General features: G+C 41.3%; 1 protein-coding gene across 1 annotated transcript; it reads left to right on the forward strand.

The window, feature by feature from the left end:
* The first annotated feature begins 1,589 nt into the window (after positions 1-1,589).
* Positions 1,590-16,548, forward strand: LOC141005648 (substance-P receptor-like). The gene is made up of 9 exons (XM_073477570.1): positions 1,590-1,814; positions 4,611-4,786; positions 6,125-6,319; positions 8,243-8,393; positions 8,580-8,776; positions 8,918-9,014; positions 10,455-10,626; positions 11,985-12,020; positions 16,355-16,548. The coding sequence occupies exons 1-9, from the start codon at positions 1,590-1,592 to the stop codon at positions 16,546-16,548; spliced, it is 1,443 nt and encodes a 480-aa protein (XP_073333671.1).
* Positions 16,549-18,000: the final 1,452 nt, after the last annotated feature.

An 18,000-nucleotide genomic window follows, 5' to 3' on the forward strand; every position in this document is an offset into this window, starting at 1 on the left:
TGACACGGTCACATTCGATTATTCCACAGAAAGACTCTTCAAACAAAGGATGAGGCCTTATCTGTGTGACATGCAAATTGCTTGATTCATTAAGCAGCACAGCAGAAATTAATACCATCACTCGTCACTGTGCGCTCGTGTGAAAGAGCTCCTGTTGAAGGGAGACGATAAGAGAAGAAGACGCCGTGGTGATGAGCTGATACACCGGATGGGAGGAGGACGTGGAGCTTGAGTCCTGACATGTGGGAGGATATATTTAAAAAAATGATTGAATACACAAAAAACTTGAGAATTAAATTAAAGAAGAATGTAATCGTTCACATGCTGAGAGCAAAGGCCCACATGGGAACAATTCATTTATAGAAGAATTATCTTTAGAGTGTGGTACAAGTGGAAGAAGTATTCAGTTCCTTTAAAAGTATAAAAACACACCATTATGTGTAACAGTACTGCATTCAAAATCCTAAAGTACTATCACCTAAATATACTTGAAGTATCAGCAGTTAAAGGGATGGTTGTGCAGTTAAATACACACAAATTTATATCCGACTATTATTATTATATCTGATTAATTATGAATTTACCATTTATAAATGATGGTTATTATAAAGTGTTACCATGTTATTAAGTTATTTTAGTATAGAAGCCAGTTTAAATAGGTTTAAGTCATGACAACATAATAAAAAAACAAACAAAACAAAGTAACAGTGTCTGAAAAGGTGTAGGTGGAAGTAAAACTTATATATCCCTTCCCCTGTGTCACTTTTCTTCTTTTAACTCATATTATTTCAAGAAATTCTCCAATTTATTTACAACTAATATACAAACAACTATCCCCAGTTTATTTGCCGCCCAATTAAATGAATAAATAACACTCCCAGTTTATTTACAATCCAAATATTCACCCAGTGTTATAAAATAAATATCAACACCCCGAACGCAACCTGTCCTCTTCCATATACAGTACCTGGATCAGCACATAAAAATGTCCTTATATCTGCACACTACACCACCACAGTGTGTTATAAACCATTTATTAGTTGTGCATATACTGTTTTAGACTTTTTTAAAAAAACCCTCTCATTATATAAACCAATATCATCAGACTGACCCGCAGCGCTTCAGGACTAATCCTGCTCAGCTCGTATTAGGTGGAGGGGTCCAGATGAGTTCTGCTGCATGTCAGGGTCAAACACAGTGATTTATAATAGCTGATACCGGAGCAGGACTAATCATTTGGTGTGTGTATAAGGAAGGGTGTGTGTGTGTGTGTGTGTGTGTGTGTGTGTGTGTGTGTGTGTGTGTGTGTGTGTGTGTGTGTGTGTGTGTGTGTGTGTGTGACGGGGGAGGGAATAGTGGAGGGAGGGGGGCTGGGGGTTAAACAGCCTGAGGAACGTCAGTGGTTGGTGGGCTGCGTCGTGCGTTTTGGTGCGGGTGAGAGCGCGCAGCCACGGTGCGTAAAGGCAGCTCCACCGGGAGAAAATGTGGGAATTTCGCCTTTTATATACTCCCACTCGCTGCTCCTTCTCCTCTTAGAGAAAACAGGACACTCGTCTATTTTTAAAACACCCAACTCAGATGCACAGAAGATGGAGCCGCTGTGCAACGCCACCGATTTTAACGGCGCTAACGGGACGAACGTGTCCGTGAACTGCAGCGACGGCTTCAACCAGTTCGTCCAGCCGGTGTGGCAGATCACACTCTGGGCTGTGGCTTACTGCAGCATCGTCGTGGTGTCTGTGGTCGGGAACATTGTGGTTATCTGGATTATTCTGGCGCATAAACGCATGAGGACCGTCACCAATTACTTCCTGGTGAGTAAACAGGAGTGAATGGAGGAGTGAGTATTTATTCAGGTGGAGAGGATGATAAAAGTTTTGAGCTCTTTGTGTTTTTTAATTTGTGTCTCCACTAAAATGAACTGTAATTAAATCATTGTGTCATTTTATTTTATCATCTTACAAACCACCATGAACTTTAACTCCTGTACGAAGGATATCTGTTGGTAACACTTTACAGTAAGATACACAGAGATGTGAGGAGTTACTGAGGAGTGAGTATAAGGAATTAATCAGGAAAGACTGATAATTAAATAACCTAAATAACAGCTACATGTCTGGATTAATTAAGTGAATCAATGCAGATATTCCAACAGAAGTGTTTGTAACTCTTGATACATTTCAAGTGAAAAATGTTACATTTTGACTTTATTTACTTTCAGATCCAGTTCACTGATCGCTCTGTAAATAACCAAATTTCCCACTTATCCTAGAAAATGTTCGATGGTGTCTTCTTGGCTCGTGTTGTCCCAGCAACAGTCCAACATCCCAGTGATGGAATGTAACTAAGTACATTTACTCAAGCACTACAGGCTACTTGAGTACAATTCTCTTTTACTTTACTCGCGTATTTCCATCAGAGCCAAAGTAGTGTATTTTCAATTTAATTCATTTCATCAGAAATAGGACACAAAACACCAGCTTCTTCTGATCATCAGAAACACGTTGAATATCTGAGGAGATAATTGATCAGGCTGATAATCAGTCGACCATCTACAATCCATACATGTAAATATCTGTTTAATTTACTTTTACTTGCACCTTTCACACTAAAGTACATTTTCTGCTACTTTCACGTTTACTTTAAGTAATATTTTTAACAAGATATCTTTACTTTTACTCAAGTACGACCTTTACAACACTGCAAAGTGCAAAGATTTTGAGTTCATCATCGTATAAGACGAAGAAAAGCATCAAATGATCACGTTTGAGAAGCTGGAAACAGCTTAGTTTGGTATTTATTCTTGAAAAATTGACATAAACAAAGACGTTGATGATTATTATGATGATTATTATTCTGTTGATTGACTACTTTGTTAATGAACAAATCATTTCAGCTCTATGTGGAAGTCATCAACCTTAAATGTGCATATTTAGAACAGTGTGAGTGATAAAACCACACGTTCTCTAATAAAACTGCATAAAACACTCGTGAAGCACTAGAAGGTCTCGGGACTGATGCATCTCTGATCCAGACTTAGTTTATTCAGTGTTCCCAGGATCAAAACCAGGCAAGACGAAGCAACTTTTAGTTTTTCTAAGCTTCTCCACCTGTGGAACAAACTTCCTGAACACCTGAGGTCTGCTGAAACTGTCAGCTTCTTTAAATCAGAGCTTGAAAAACAAAAAAGTGACGACAGAAGCGGCTCATAAATACACTGACTGGAATTCAGAACACGAGAGAGGTCAGAGGTGAACTGTATGTTTACCATAGGTCAAGATTAACACCTGTTACTGCACATTAGGGGTTGCTTGCCCTGAAATTAGTCTCCCAGGCAGCTCTTCCTCCTAAACACCCAATCAGATTGTTGTTTTTAAGTTTTAAAAAGCATTTAACTCAGTTTCCTACACAAAAAATGTGTTAAAATCTGATATATCGTCTCTCGCTTGCCATTGGCTGCAATAATTATAGGTTATTAAATGTGTGCAGGCTCCTGGAAGAGGCTGTACATCATAAACTAAAAGTAGGAGGTTGTCACAGTGAGCGGTGCTGCAGGAGGCGTTTTTAATCCTTTTTGTGGCCTTTTGAGTCAACACCATAATATCTTTAGCAAACACTGTGACTTCTGCAGCCACAGCAGACAGAAAGGCTTAACCTCTCACAGTGGGCAGGGGTCGATACTGGCAAAAACTGTACTTTAATAACTATTTTTTCTTTGGCTGATCCATCCATCCATTTTCTGACGCTTGTCTGGGCCACTTTGCATTATTACAAGCAATTATCTCATTAGGATTTGTTATTATACGGCTGATTAGCACTGAAAAATAAGGATAACAAAGCCTTTTGATTGTTTCATTAAACTTTTATTCTTTGATTGCTGTGATTATCAAACAGGTATTAAATGTTATTCTTTGTGGTATTGCAGAAACCCTGGTTAGCATCACGTGCGGCACAACAAAAAGTTCTGAAAATAGTGAGAAATGTCGTCACAATGACCCAGATCCCAGAGTGACACCTTCACTATGTTTGTTTTTGTTGTCCAACCAACAGTCCAAACCTTAAAATTACTGCAAATATATTAAAAATTACAAAGATTAATAAAAGGAAAAGCAACAAACAAAGCTGGAACGATGTCAGTCCACTAATTGTTTGCTGCTGTGCTTAAACTGCTGGGTTGTTTAGTCAAAAGTAAAGATATCGTGTTAAAACATCACTTTGGTCAAAGTGAAAGTCACCGATATGAATGGTACTGGAGTAAAAGTCTTAAAGTATCTGATATTAAATGTACTTAAGTATCAAAAGTACAAGTAGAATTGAATTATACATGTATTTTCCATGTATATACTGTGTACTTTATCAGATATGTAGCATTTTTCAAGTAACTAGTAACTAAAGTTATCAAATTAATGTAGTGGAGTAAAAACTATGATATTTGCCCCTAAAATGTGGTGGAGTGGAAGTATGAAGTAGCAAAAAATGCTGAATGAAATACCAGGTAAAGTACAAGTACCTCAAAATTGTACTTAAGTACAGTACTTGAGTAAATGTACTTATCTAGAGTATAAACCTGTTGAGCTCCTTGTGTGTATCACGCTCTTGCTCTCCTGCAGGTGAACTTGGCCTTTGCAGAAGCCGGCATGTCGGCATTCAACACGGTGATCAACTTTGCCTACGCAGTTCACAACGAGTGGTACTTCGGTTTGGTTTACTGCCGCTTCCACAACTTCTTCCCCATCGCAGCCATATTCGCCAGCATCTACTCCATGACGGCCATCGCTCTGGACAGGTGTGTGTTTGTGAGTGTGGGTGCGTTTTTTTCTGCAGAGACTGTGTGTCTTTAGATAAATGTGTTTCTCAAGAGCCATTTTAAACCGTATCATTTTAAAGGAGCTTTTCACCATAAAATGAAAATTGAGTTTTTATCTCCTCCACCCATGCGGATGGAAAGTTGGGTGAAGTTTTGTGGTTCAGAAAACATTTCTGGAGCTTCAAAGCAAACCGTTGCAGCATTCTCCTGAACAACTGAAGTAGCTGGAGACTCGTTTTAAAATGGAAAAAACAAATTTAAAATTTGAATTTGAAAAGATGTTTGATGTGTGCACTTTTAACTCCGCAGCTACAGCGATGATTTCTGTAGTAGTGTAGAAGTGATATAACTAAAAGTGAACTTGAATGAGCGTATTGTTCAATCGAAAAATCCAAAATGGAAAAAGTGCAAACAATAAAAAGCAGACAACAAAAGGGCAGGCAGAGGAAAATACCAGACTCATACAAAAACTAAGAGAGAAAACCAGGAGGAACAAGCAGGAACACACGAGGACGGAGGAACAGGCACAGGAGCACAGTGGACGAAAACAGGATGATGACACGGGTTTAAATACAAACTGAACCAACGACTGGATGAGGTGCAGGTGGAGAGACACTGGGAACAAGGCAGTGCTAACGAGACTGACAATCAGACGGGGGAGGAGCACAGGAACACAGGAGGGAAACGGAGAAGGATGTAAAAACAAAACACAAGAAGATATAACTACAAAATAAACAGAAAATCAACAAACCAACAAATTGTAAAACAAGTTCCCATCTACGTCACTCGTTCAGGAGATTTCTGCAGCATGTTTTGCTGTGACGCTGCTGTGAACTGTTCCTTTAAATCTTACAGGAGGATCCTTTACACTGGTGCAATACAGAGGAACCATTATTCAATATAAAGGATGTTTAGCACGGCTCTCACTTGCATTGTTCTTGGTTCTTGGTGGGACATGTAAGCTTGCAATGATGTCTCAGAGTTAAGAAGAACTAACCCGGAGCAGTAAGAAACAGGCACTCTGAGGACACTGTGAAAGTAAAAACTCAAGACGGTTGGCCGCTGACACCAGAAATCTCAAACGTCTGAATGTCCTTGAATGCAACAACAGGGAGACTGATAATAACGGCCTTCTTTACAAGGCGCCTTACAAGGAAAGACATGAACACTTTGGAAACACGTTGAGAATAATGTGTACATTTATTACACGTGCAAATCCACTAGGATATATGAAGACAGTTGGGTGACAGTAGTAAAATGTTAAGTAACTCATACACATGTTAAAATCTTCTCTGTCTGTCGGTGTGTGTTTTTTAGATACATGGCAATCATCCATCCCCTGCAGCAGAGGTTGACTTCTACAGAGACCCGTGTGGTGATCAGTGTGACCTGGATGCTGGCTCTGCTTCTAGCCTTCCCTCAGTACTACTACTCGTCCACTGCCCTGCTGCCGGGACGCACGGTCTGCTACATCGACTGGCCCGAATACACCAGCGTGGACTTCAAGAAGATGTGAGTGCCCGAGGGGAACAGAACCTCTGTCAAAACAACCTCTCCATGTTTTAGTAGAGTTTGACATTTTGGGAAAAAAATGCTTTTATTCACTTTTGTTCCAACTGGATTGATCTGAGCAGCACTAGCTGGAAATATTTCTTGGTGAAATGACACACACGTTAATTAGAAACTTGTGTTTTTGAACTAATAGATCCAGGCTAGCTGTTCTCCCCCACTTCCAGTCTTTGTGCTAAGCTAAGCTTACTAAATTCTCACTTCAGCTCTTCACTTGACATGTGATTGATAGAAAACAAGTTTATTTCCTTAAAATATTGAGCTTTTCTTGTAACTGCAACAGTCCGTCTTAGCTAAACATGCACGCACATTGTGAGATTAAAGCCTAGTTTGACATGATTTGGTGAGCGTGGTGTAAAACTGGTGCTTTACACATGCTCCTTCAGTAATCAGAACAGAAGAAAGTCATTCTGGCTGCTGGTATGTCAAATTTTTGATGTCCAGTATCAATCCAGCTTTAATACATCCTGTGACAGCAACACACCTTTATGGTTAATAAGGTCTGATCCCGTGTCATCCCACACTTGACAGGATGCCTCATGCTTCAGGGACGCTGCAGGCTGAACAAATGCGATAACCATTTCTCCTTGAGGGATTAATTTAGTATATGAAAAAAATAGACCCTGCAGCTGAAGTGACTCCTCTTCAGGTGATGAATCTGTCTATGAGGATCGTTCTCATGTCTCGTCAATTTCTTCTGGAAATATCTGTGCAGCTAAAAGTGGAAAAAGGGGCATTTGATAAATTTGCTTCCAAAATTAACAGCCTCCCGAACACACCGTCTCAGCCTCTCTGCAAATTAAAGCATCTTTAATTTAGTGCTCCTGATTTCTTTTTGGTCTGAGCTCTCTGCAGGGAAGGAGATGAGAAATTACCTCCATGTTGGTGTGTGTATCAATGAATGTAAACATGTAGTGGATGATCTGACAGGAGACAGTCCCTCAGGCATCAGACAGATCTCAGGTGGTGGAGTGTGATGTGGGCACAGAAACAAGCAAACTAAAGATAAGAGAGTCTGCATACACGCTAGCTGAGAGGCTGAACTCAGGCAAAGCAGTGTTTTGAGCTGACTGATTACGACAGCATGCTAACATGCTCATAATGATATTGCTAATGCTGATGTTTAGCACTTATAGAGTTTACCATGATCAGCATCTTAGTATGTTGAGTATGAGTATGAGTTTGAATACTTTATTGATCCTCAGGGGAGATCTATTACCTACCTTAGATTATTCAAAGTATTTAAAATGAGCTCCAACTTCATCAGCTGCAGGATTAAATCAATGAACTTGTTAATGCCTCAATTATTCAGACAATAAAAGAAAAGGCATCAATGTGGAGAATTGATTTTTTGCACAATGAGTACTTTTACTTTTGCACTTCTGGCAGTACAGTATTTCTACACTATGATAATGAAAGTACTTCTTCCATTACTGGGAGAACTCATCATGTAAGAAACTCTCTGATGTTCCCCCTGATGTCTCATAAATCAATAATAATACTGGGATGCAACAAATTATCATCACACCATTTTAGAAGCGCCTTGGTTCTTGTTCTGGAGCTCAAACTACAGAAGCTGCAGTGTCTTCTGAGACGTGGAGGACGATATGGAGCCTCGGTTATAACTGCTACTATAAATACTGCTGTGAGTTTCCTTTGCAGAGTGAGCTCAACCTTGTGATTGGCTTTCTGGTTTGTTTAATATTTAATCTCATGACGGCTGGAGACACATTCGACTGAACAAAGTTACACACCAGTTAGACACCAGTGTGTGTTTGAAAACTGCAGAGCTACTGGCAGGTTTTTGAGCACAAAGCATGACACGCTTTTAATTTATTTTTCCTCTCTCTCTCTCTCCCTCCCTAGATACTATGTGTGTGTGACACTGCTGATCTACTTCCTGCCCTTGTGCATTATGGGATGTGCGTACACGACGGTAGGAGTCACCCTCTGGGCAAGTGCGATTCCCGGGGACTCCTCTGAACACTACAAAGAACAGCTCATCGCTAAACGCAAGGTGATGCAAACACAAACACACACATGCACACACACTGTTTTTGTGTGTAGCCCTCTGAGTGCGACCATTCTCCACCAAACCTCATTTAATTTAATGGTTTTTTAATCCCTGCCTGAAAACAAAAAAAAAATGTGGAAAGATTATTTTAAAGCCTTCCCGTCTCCGCCGTGTTTGTCTCTGCGGCAGGTGGTGAAGATGATGATCGTGGTCGTGTGTACTTTCGCTGTCTGCTGGCTGCCCTATCACGTCTACTTCCTGCTGCACCAGTTCTTCCCCGATTTGTTCGAGCAGCGCTACATCCAGCAGGTCTACCTGGCCGTCATGTGGCTGGCCATGAGCTCCACCATGTACAACCCCATCATCTACTACTGCCTCAACAGCAGGTAGGAAGTCTGGTGTCAGAAAAGACTAGCTGTCTGTCTGGATGTCATGCGGAGGGTAATCTGTATTCGTGTCTATAATCCCGTATATTTAATGCCTTTTTAATCCATCCTGTTTTGAATTATTTGTCTCCCACTCGGCAGGTTCAGAGCAGGTTTCCAGCAGGTGTTTTGCTGCTGTGCTCCTGCTGTCGCCAAGGAGGAGCTCGAGCTCAAATCACCGCGCTACCTGCAAACACAGGTGTGTGTGACGGTGGGCTCAGACATGATATTTTTGTCTATTAAAGGCCCAGTGGGAAGGATTTATTAGTGACATCTAGTGGTTGCAGATTGCAACCTACTGACCACCCCTCGTCTCACTCTCCCGCTAAAGATGGGGAAAATGCCAGTGAGAGAGCCAGCGTTTGGTTTGTCCATTCTGGGCTACTGTAGGAACATGTCGTACGATATAAAAGGCTCATTCTAAGGTAACGAAAACACAACAATTCTTAGTTTCACGTGATTATACACAAATTCAAATATAATTGTGAGTATTATATTCTATTCCTGCCTCTAAATCCTACACACTGGACCTTTAAAATGGTCACTGTGTCATAAATTCTTGCCATGACTCGGCGGAGAGACACAATGACTACACACTGGTCCCCGACCAATCATAGTCTGTTATCTTTGACGTCCCTACTGATGTGATGTGAAGGAGTTGGTCTTAGAAAAGAAAGAAAAAGCGAGAGTGACCTTTCCTCTGTTTCACAGTTCGACCTCGCAGCACCAACAACATCGTTCCTCTGTCACTTTACCATGTTTACAGCTGCAGAGCGCTCTGCGCTCCTATTGGTTAATGCCACTGAACACGTCTTTCTGTCCGGCTGTCGAGAGGCAGAGGTTGTTGTCCACTATGATTTCCAAAACTAGAGATGTTATAAAACCAAAGATGGAGGTTATACGACACAAATCCCACCTCTTCTCCCCAAAAGCCAATTTGGTTTGTAACAGCCGAACCAGGTAACACATCCGCCATTTTGGAGCAGCTGCAGACAGACTTGTCTGCATATAATGACCACTGAGAGTAAAGTTCTAGCTGTTCATTAAGATGCCTTAAATAACTGACTGGGGCCGTTGCCAAGATGGCTGCTGAGTGGTGAGACTTGGCTGAAAGGACTTTGATAAAACCATCGACTGTCACGTCCTGCGTCTGTTGAGTCGGGCTGTTATCGGGCTGAAATCATGTCGTCTGAACTCAGCATCTTGGAAGAATGAAGTGAATTAAAAAGTATTTGACTGCTCGTCAACTCCAATCACAGCTCAGGGCAATTAACCACAGCAGGTCTGTCAAGCTTTGGATTTCACTAATACAAACGAGGAACTTGACATTTGAAGAGGCTGGGAGGTGGTGGCTTTTTAACACAGGAGCAAGAGTGAAAGGAAGGGATTAAACTTTGTGTTAATGTCTTCTATTTCAATTCATTAAAAAACTGTTTTGAATTTTTTCTGCCCCGAATGATTGCAGACAGAACTTTTGGCTGGCTGCTAAAAACGGATTTTATGGAGCAACAAAAATCTCTTCTAGTAGATGCAGTTTTCACGTCCAATCAATGGTTCACATCTGAAGAAAAGATCCCAACAAATGTGTCTATTCATGAATGAATGAATCTATCTATAATTTAACCCTCTCTATTTTCAGGTGAGCATATACCGAGCCAGTCGGATGGAGACCGTCGTGTCCACGGCCGTCGATCCTGCAGCAGAGGAGCAGAAGAGGGCCGAGCTGCCGTCCTACAGCCCTCACAGCCGGCCTCATGTGGAGGTCACGTCCAACGGCTCCGGCTCAGAGACGTTCAACAAGAACCCGACCAGCCCTTCACAGTAGAGCAAACACCATCAGGTGGTGTGGTAACAAAGTGTCGAGGTGTGACGAGCCGCGCCTCAAACGTGCCATCGGCTCGCTGCGTCAAAGGGGCCGTCATGTTCAGACGCTCAACTGCTGTCGTTCTGGTCAAGTGCTTTATGTAGCCGTGATGTTTTGTTCTGAGGAGACGGCCAAGTGCATTATCACCCCATGGATGATCGTCAGCGGTGGAGAGTAACAACCAGTACATGTTTTACTCAAGTGCTCGATAATAAGCATACTTTTGAGGTTCTTTATACGAGTTTTTCCATTTTATATCACTTTATACTTCTACTTTAATAGAGAGCCGAAGTCACGGCCCTTCTGGTGGACCCCATGGGAAAACAAAAGACATTTTTTGATCCCGCTTGATTTGTGTCATGAATCACACACATGTTTGTCAATTTAAAAGATAATTATTAAAGTCTCAGTTCGTCGTAGTGAACTACATCGTCTCGCTCAACGCAAGTCATCAACACCGACATGGCCACCAACTCTGCACAGAAAAGGTAGTAAAACAGATGAAAATCACAATAAATCTGCTCATATTGACGACTGCAGTTAAGTGACAGGAGAGTTGGTTCTGGTTCAGTTCTGTGAGCTGCTGATATACAGGAGCAGCTCTACAATGTTTAAGTTAGGAGACGAAGTCACTAACGAGACTGTTGGCTGTGTCGTCTTTATAATGACGTATTTTCACAGTCACAGATATTCACAGATATTTCATTAGTTTGATGACAAACTGAGACTTGACTTGGAAAATTATCTTTTAAATTAACAAACATCATGTGTGTGATTCATGACACAATTCAAACAGGATCTAAAATGTTTTTTCTGAAATAAGGTCCCATGAGGTAAACCGGACGGGGCGTGGCTTCAGCTCTCTATATTATAATTCTTATTCCACTACATTTATCTTACAGTTATAGCCACTAATTATTTGATAGATTAAGACTTTATATACAATCAGTTTAAATACAACACAAAACTTGGTACAAAAAAGCAGCGTCAACTTCGGGACCCTTGTCGTTTACATCAGTGGTTCCTGAACTTTTTCCCGTCAATGAACCCTAAACTGAAACAAATTAGACCAAATCTTGTTGGGGACGTCCTGGAACCTCCTCAAACCCCATATTAATATTTTCAAAATAGCAAAGATTAGAGGAAAGCCCAAAAATTTAAAACAAACGTGTGTATCAGAACTTTGTTTTATCTTCTTTCTTCTCCCATTAATCATCTAACGACCCCTCAGATTTATCTGGTGACCCTTCGGAGGGCCCGACCCCCGGGTTGGGAACCACTGGACTAAACTAACTGTATATATAGTAGGTCAAACTGCCTCCACCTGGAGCAGCTACAACAGTAAAATACATGCTTATATGCTCACATTGATGTTGCTAATGCTGATGTTTACCATGTTCACCATCTTAGTTTAGCGTGTTAGCCTGCTAACATTTGCTGATTAGCGCTAAACAAGTACATCAAAGTGTTTTTTACAGGTTTTGGGGAGTTCTTCTGCATATGTGAATAAAGTGTTTTGTGGCTCCAGAGGAAGCTGCATGTAATCTGATGTCATCCAGTGATGTAGTAGAAGTCCCCGAGACCTGTAAACACACTTTAATGTGGAAAATTGGTGGATTCACCCTTTAAATAAAGGTTTTGAGCACTTCTTCCACCACTGGTGAAAACACACAGTTGTGTCTGAACTGTTTAGACACCACAGACATGAACCTCTGAGGCCTGATGGATGTAACACTGCAGTCGACCTCACACTGGTTCTTTCCATCATTCAGCGATGATGTGTGCGTCCGCATGTGTGTGTGTGTGTGTGTGTGTGTGTGTGTGTGTGTGTGTGTGTGTGTGTGTGTGTGTTTTAGTGTGTGTGTGTGTCGACCTCAAGCATTCTCAGGCTGGTTTTGGAAAGCATGACCATCGGCCTCCCCCGGCAACAGAGTCACGTCAAGTTGAGTTTGTGACTTTGTGTTCGTGTGGGGTGGAAATAGGGAGACGTGTGTGTGTGTGTGTGTGTGTGAGTGTGTGTGTGTGTGTGTGTGTGGTGTGTGTGTGTGTGTGTGTGTGTGTGTGTGTGTGTGTGTGTGTGTGTGTGTGTGTGTGTGTGTGTGTGTGTGTCCTAGCACCTGTTGGACGGGATTAGTCCCTTGTTTTGACAATGTGTAGCGCAAGGTTCAGTCTGCAGCAGCCAGGTCACAGGCCAGCTAAATATAGAGGACGGGACGGGGGAAATGGAGACACATGTATGAGGGATTGATAAAGCGCAGGAGGGAAGAAGAGGATAGGAAAACATGAGGAGCTTCACCCCCTGTGCATCTCTTTTACTGGATGAAGACTGGAGGGGGGAAGTGGAACGTCACCGGTCGGGAATGATGTCTATTTGAGGCTCGCAGACAACAGCTGCTCACATTCAGTCAAACAAAGTCTGTTTACTGGACTGTTTTACCTGTTTAAACTATTTAATGTCATGTGAGCGCAGACGGGATGTGTGAGGACCAAATATTATCATGTCGTGTGGTACGAGGGCATTTTATTGGTTCAAGAAACAATCCATCCGTCTCATGCAGTAACAAGGAAGTCATCGTACTGTTCTGATATTCATAGTGACAGGATGTGTTTGTGTTTGATTATGTGTTCATAACAACATGATATCAAAACAGAAATGATCTGAGTGGACGTTCAAAACACGTGCAAACAGTGGAGACTCGTGACACGTGACTATTATTGTGTAACAAGCTGATTATTCCAAGTTATATCATCAATAAAATATATATTGTGTTACATATGTGGGTGAAAAGTGTGAATTTGTGTTGATAAATCAGATTCCAGACCAACAAAGTAAAAGCCGGCTGGTTTATAGATAGTTTGTGATATAATAACCTGCACCATGGATGAGTTAAACATCAGAGCTCTCGAAAAAATGTCGCTATAAAAAGTTACAACTCAAAGTTAGCTAGTCGAGCTCGCTGCAAGCTAGTTGATGCAGAACGGTTTTGCACCGCGGATCGTGTTTTTAATCTGATAGCTGCGGTGGATTTCCTCCTAATAAAATGAAAAAATTAGGTTGTTTGTTACTGAATTAGATCAATAGAAGTGGTTGTGGTGTACATTACCCACAATGCAACACTGAGTGACATCACTGGAGGCAGTTTATCAGATTACATGCAGCTTCCTCTGGAGCCACAAAAGACTTAATACTACTTTTTTTCACACATGCAGTCGTACTCCTCAACACCTGTAAACACACTTTAATGTCGGAAACTGGGGGAATCACCCTTTAAAGAGTCAGTTCAACCAAACAAAGACAGAACAAATGGTATGGTCCGGCTCAGAAAACAGAAACTAATCTAGTTTAACAAATATAACAACAATATCAACTCTAACAAAATGAGACTATGAGGTAAACCTGCTGCAGGCTGACTGAGATAAATCGAAACTCCAGCTTAACACAAGGTGGCGCCATCAGAGAGGGAGTCTCCAGACAACCAGGCCGGTGTGGCTCCTATGTTATCAGACACAACACACACGAGCCTGATCCATCCGGGCAGATAGTTCTGGTTTCTGTCTGTGTAATGCAGGCTCAGATCTCACTCTCAGACAGTCTCAGGTGTTTCTGTTGAAACTGAAAATATCTTCTCAATCCTGTGACAACAAATCATCTTGTATTGAGGACAGATGTGTTTCAAACTGGACACCAACATTTTAAACTATGTGCAAATCACTAAGAGAGGTCAGGAAGAAAACACTGTTGTTTGCTTTAAGTTGTTTTAGTTTGTTATTTGGGTGAACCAGCCCTTTAAAAATGTCTTCAATATAAACTCAGCAACATGTTTGAGGAAAGTTTCATTAAATCACATCAAGTATTTCATTTTTTAATGGCCATTTATGTAAAAGGATGAGGAAAAACTGCCACTAAATGAGCCGATATTTAATATTTATTTAATGTACGTGCATCAGCTGACAGTCAAGAACAGTGATGAGCCCCGAGGTGAACGGCAGCCTGGTGACACTGACTGATTCCCTATGAAGACAAGGAGAAGCCTCCATTCAAATTTAAAAGAAATTTTAAATGAATTTCCAGAAAATCAGCAGAAGAAAATGTGAGTTAATGTACATTTTCATCATTTTATAATGCGTAAATATGAGCTGGTGGAGCTAATTCTCAAACCACTGCAGAAGAAGAGACACAACGAGATGAGATCAATAAAAGAGCTCCGGTCAGAGGTCAAACATTAGGAAACCATGTGGAAAACATGATGGAAATATGATATTTCTGTTAGTTGCATGTATTCATGCGTGAATCTGATGGTTTACGCTCTTCAGAGGAGGAGATGAGAGACCTTTAAGTCATGTGATTCATCCTTTATCCACTGGAAACACTTTTCTGTGACATTTTTCTTCAATTTTGGGCATTTTCACTCCAGTTTTTATAAACAAATCGTATTTTTAAAACAAGAGAAGTTAGATCAGGGGTCTATTTATTGTGTTTACAGTCTGGTAGAGCACATTTTGAAATGAGAAAATTATTCTGCTGAATTAAAATATACATTTATTATTTCAGAGTAGATAGATCTCTTTTAAAATGTATCCAGATATTGGTTGAGGTATCAAACGGGGCTGAAAACAGACACCACGCTGCCCGAAACACGCCTCCACAGCTCCACCTAACATTTCAATTCCAAACCGCTTTGATGTGTCAGCATACCGACACAAACACTAACAGGGTGAAATCAGCATGAAAAGATCCTAAACGTGATGTGACACCTCCACTTACCTCCCACACCCAAAGATCATTCATCCAAATAGCTCCAAAGATCAGATCTTTAAAAGGAAACCCCTCAGGGCAAAACATTCAGATTAACATACCAAGAATCCTACACAACAGCTCTTTTAACTTACTGATGATTGTTTGTTTGTTTGTGTTTAAGATCTATCATGACCCTGATTTTTACATTTACATGCATCCCCATCCAAAGAGCGCATCTTAAAAAAACTCAATTTAAGTCAGGGAAGCGGGTCGACGGGTTGCATCAGATATCTGGAGGGCATCTGTGCTGCTGCAGCTCTGCATTTACATGATACTCAACTTAAAGCTTGCACACTGAGAAGAGAGTTGCCCACAAGCTGCTGGTTACGGGTCGTTGTAACTTAAAGGGAGGAATGACGACCCCTGTGGATTTCCATGAAGAGACTTTTTTTTGCTGTCAGGGCAGACATAAATTTGCAAAAGGCCCCAACAGAGAGGATGACAATCTAAGATCAGAGCTGTCTTTAAATCTTTCAGCAAACTGCAGATTAAAGTCTTCTATGTCTGTGAAGGATTACCGTATTGGTTTCAATGACAAACAACAAATAAATAACTTTATTCATATGGAAACAGAAGGTTACACTTTGAAGACGGCTCACTGTTGCCCAACGGCATGAATTTCCAGGTAAAAGTTCACCAAAACCGAACTCCACACTAAAGATTCGTGCGGATTTATTTCCAGCGGATCGTCTGCTTGCAGCGTTCAATTGGAATTAATGGAAACTGCAGCAAAAATGATTTAAATCCCGGTGCCTCCTGCCCTCCTGGATTTGTCTGCACAAATGTCAGCTATATAACAAGCTTACGTTTACATAAACACACCAGCAGACAGACTTATACCAGACTTTGACTTACAACCCTGCTGCGTGTCTCTTAGGAGAAGTGGAAGTCATTATCACCGAAGATAAAGGCTGTCGTACAGATAAAGAGGTCAAATTCCTCCATTCAGATCGAAGGATTATCAGCCTGTGTGCTCACACACAACAACTTTCAACACCCGAGGGCAGACAGGTGGAGCGAGAGGAGCGCTGTGTGGATAACATGAGCTCACATGAACAACACAACATCTGACCCCCGACAATAAACACTTGAGAGAGAATAGAAAGAATAAAGAGAGTTTTGACGCCTCGTGTGGAAATAATACTGATGATATTAAAGTGCTCGTGGTGAGTTCAGGCTCAAAGAGGCTTACAGTCGCTCCCAAAGCTTCCCACAGTATAATGTGATCAGTAAAGTGAGTTGAGAGGGAAAACAAGTGTTCAGACTGCAGATATAAAACTGTTGGAACCGAGTGTACAATGAAATAATGAGTTAATTCGTCATAATTTAGGTCAAGGAAGGGTGTGTCTGATATCACAGATTCAAGATTTATGTAATGACACTCCGGTTGGTCAAGAGAATCTTTTGCTTCGAGACTCCACTACAGAAATGGTAAATATCCTTATAAAATTCAAAATATTCTGATGTTTTTTGTTGCTAATTATCTCGTCCTGTCCTCGTCCAGGTCACCACAGTGGAGTGTGACTCGGACGACACTTGACCTGCTCAGTCGTCCTCCTGGATCCACATTCTGTCTGTAATGCAATTTGTAAACTGGGAATTTATTGTTCTTTTCTGTGCATACGACATCCACTGCACATCTGTCCGTCCTGGGAGAAAGATCCCTCCTCTGTGGTTTCTTCCATCTTTTTTTCTCCCTAAAAAGGTTTTTGGCAAGTTTTTCCTCACTGCAATCGAGGGTTGTTCACTGTACAGATTGTAAAGCCCACTGAGGCAACGTGAGTTCCTCTGACTGCTGGTGTGAGATCTTAGTCTGAGCAGGGTTGGCGTCGAAACAAATACTTTATTCATGACAGGCAGGATGCACATCTTTTAAAAAAATAAAGGATAAATAAGTGTTAGTGACCTCATCTCCCTGTCGGTCTTTAGTTTGGTATCTGTAGTATTTGCACACGTCGGACTTGATTTGTTTTTGTGGGGATACGATGTGCAAGCCGAGCCTTCAGTCACTAAGGTCAAGCAACAAGAATACTTGGTTGGGTTCAGGAAAAACATGGTTTGTGTTTTTAAAAATACCCTTTCACAACACACACATTCAAAAGGATGAGTACTCCTGAGTACTTTTTCCCCTCTCTGGTTTGGACAAAACGAGCCAAACTGCTGGAGCAATATGACAAAGCAATTAGAAATGCTTCTTTGACCTCTTCTGCAACACAAACCCAAGGGAAACCCCTGGAGCCGGTCTTGACCGGACCACTTTCTGCCAGAGGGGAAGGCAAGACCGAAGTTAACTAAAGGCCAAATCTCATAACGAGCATCTTTAGATGCATTAACCTGGGCAGGACGACCCCCGTTTACCCTCCAGGTCTGTTTCTTTTCTCCTCTGGTGAGCTGAGTGCAGCTGCTGTGTGAGGCTGTAGCTACATGCGACCATACAACGACCAGACGTTCCAAGTTTCAACCCAAATTCAAATACTAATTATTGTATTTTACAGATCTTACAAAGATATTTGTAAGTGTATC

Source organism: Pagrus major, chromosome 12 (genome assembly GCF_040436345.1).
Source record: "Pagrus major chromosome 12, Pma_NU_1.0".
Classification (NCBI taxonomy): domain Eukaryota; kingdom Metazoa; phylum Chordata; class Actinopteri; order Spariformes; family Sparidae; genus Pagrus; species Pagrus major.

Bases quoted from the DNA above. Each gene is read 5' to 3' on its own strand.
- LOC141005648 (XM_073477570.1), top strand. From the start codon at position 1,590: ATGGAGCCGCTGTGCAACGCCACCGATTTTAACGGCGCTAACGGGACG. The intron at 8,777-8,917 runs GTAGGAAGTCTG...CCCACTCGGCAG, and splicing joins TACTACTGCCTCAACAGCAG to GTTCAGAGCAGGTTTCCAGC. The intron at 9,015-10,454 runs GTGTGTGTGACG...CTCTATTTTCAG, and splicing joins CGCGCTACCTGCAAACACAG to GTGAGCATATACCGAGCCAG.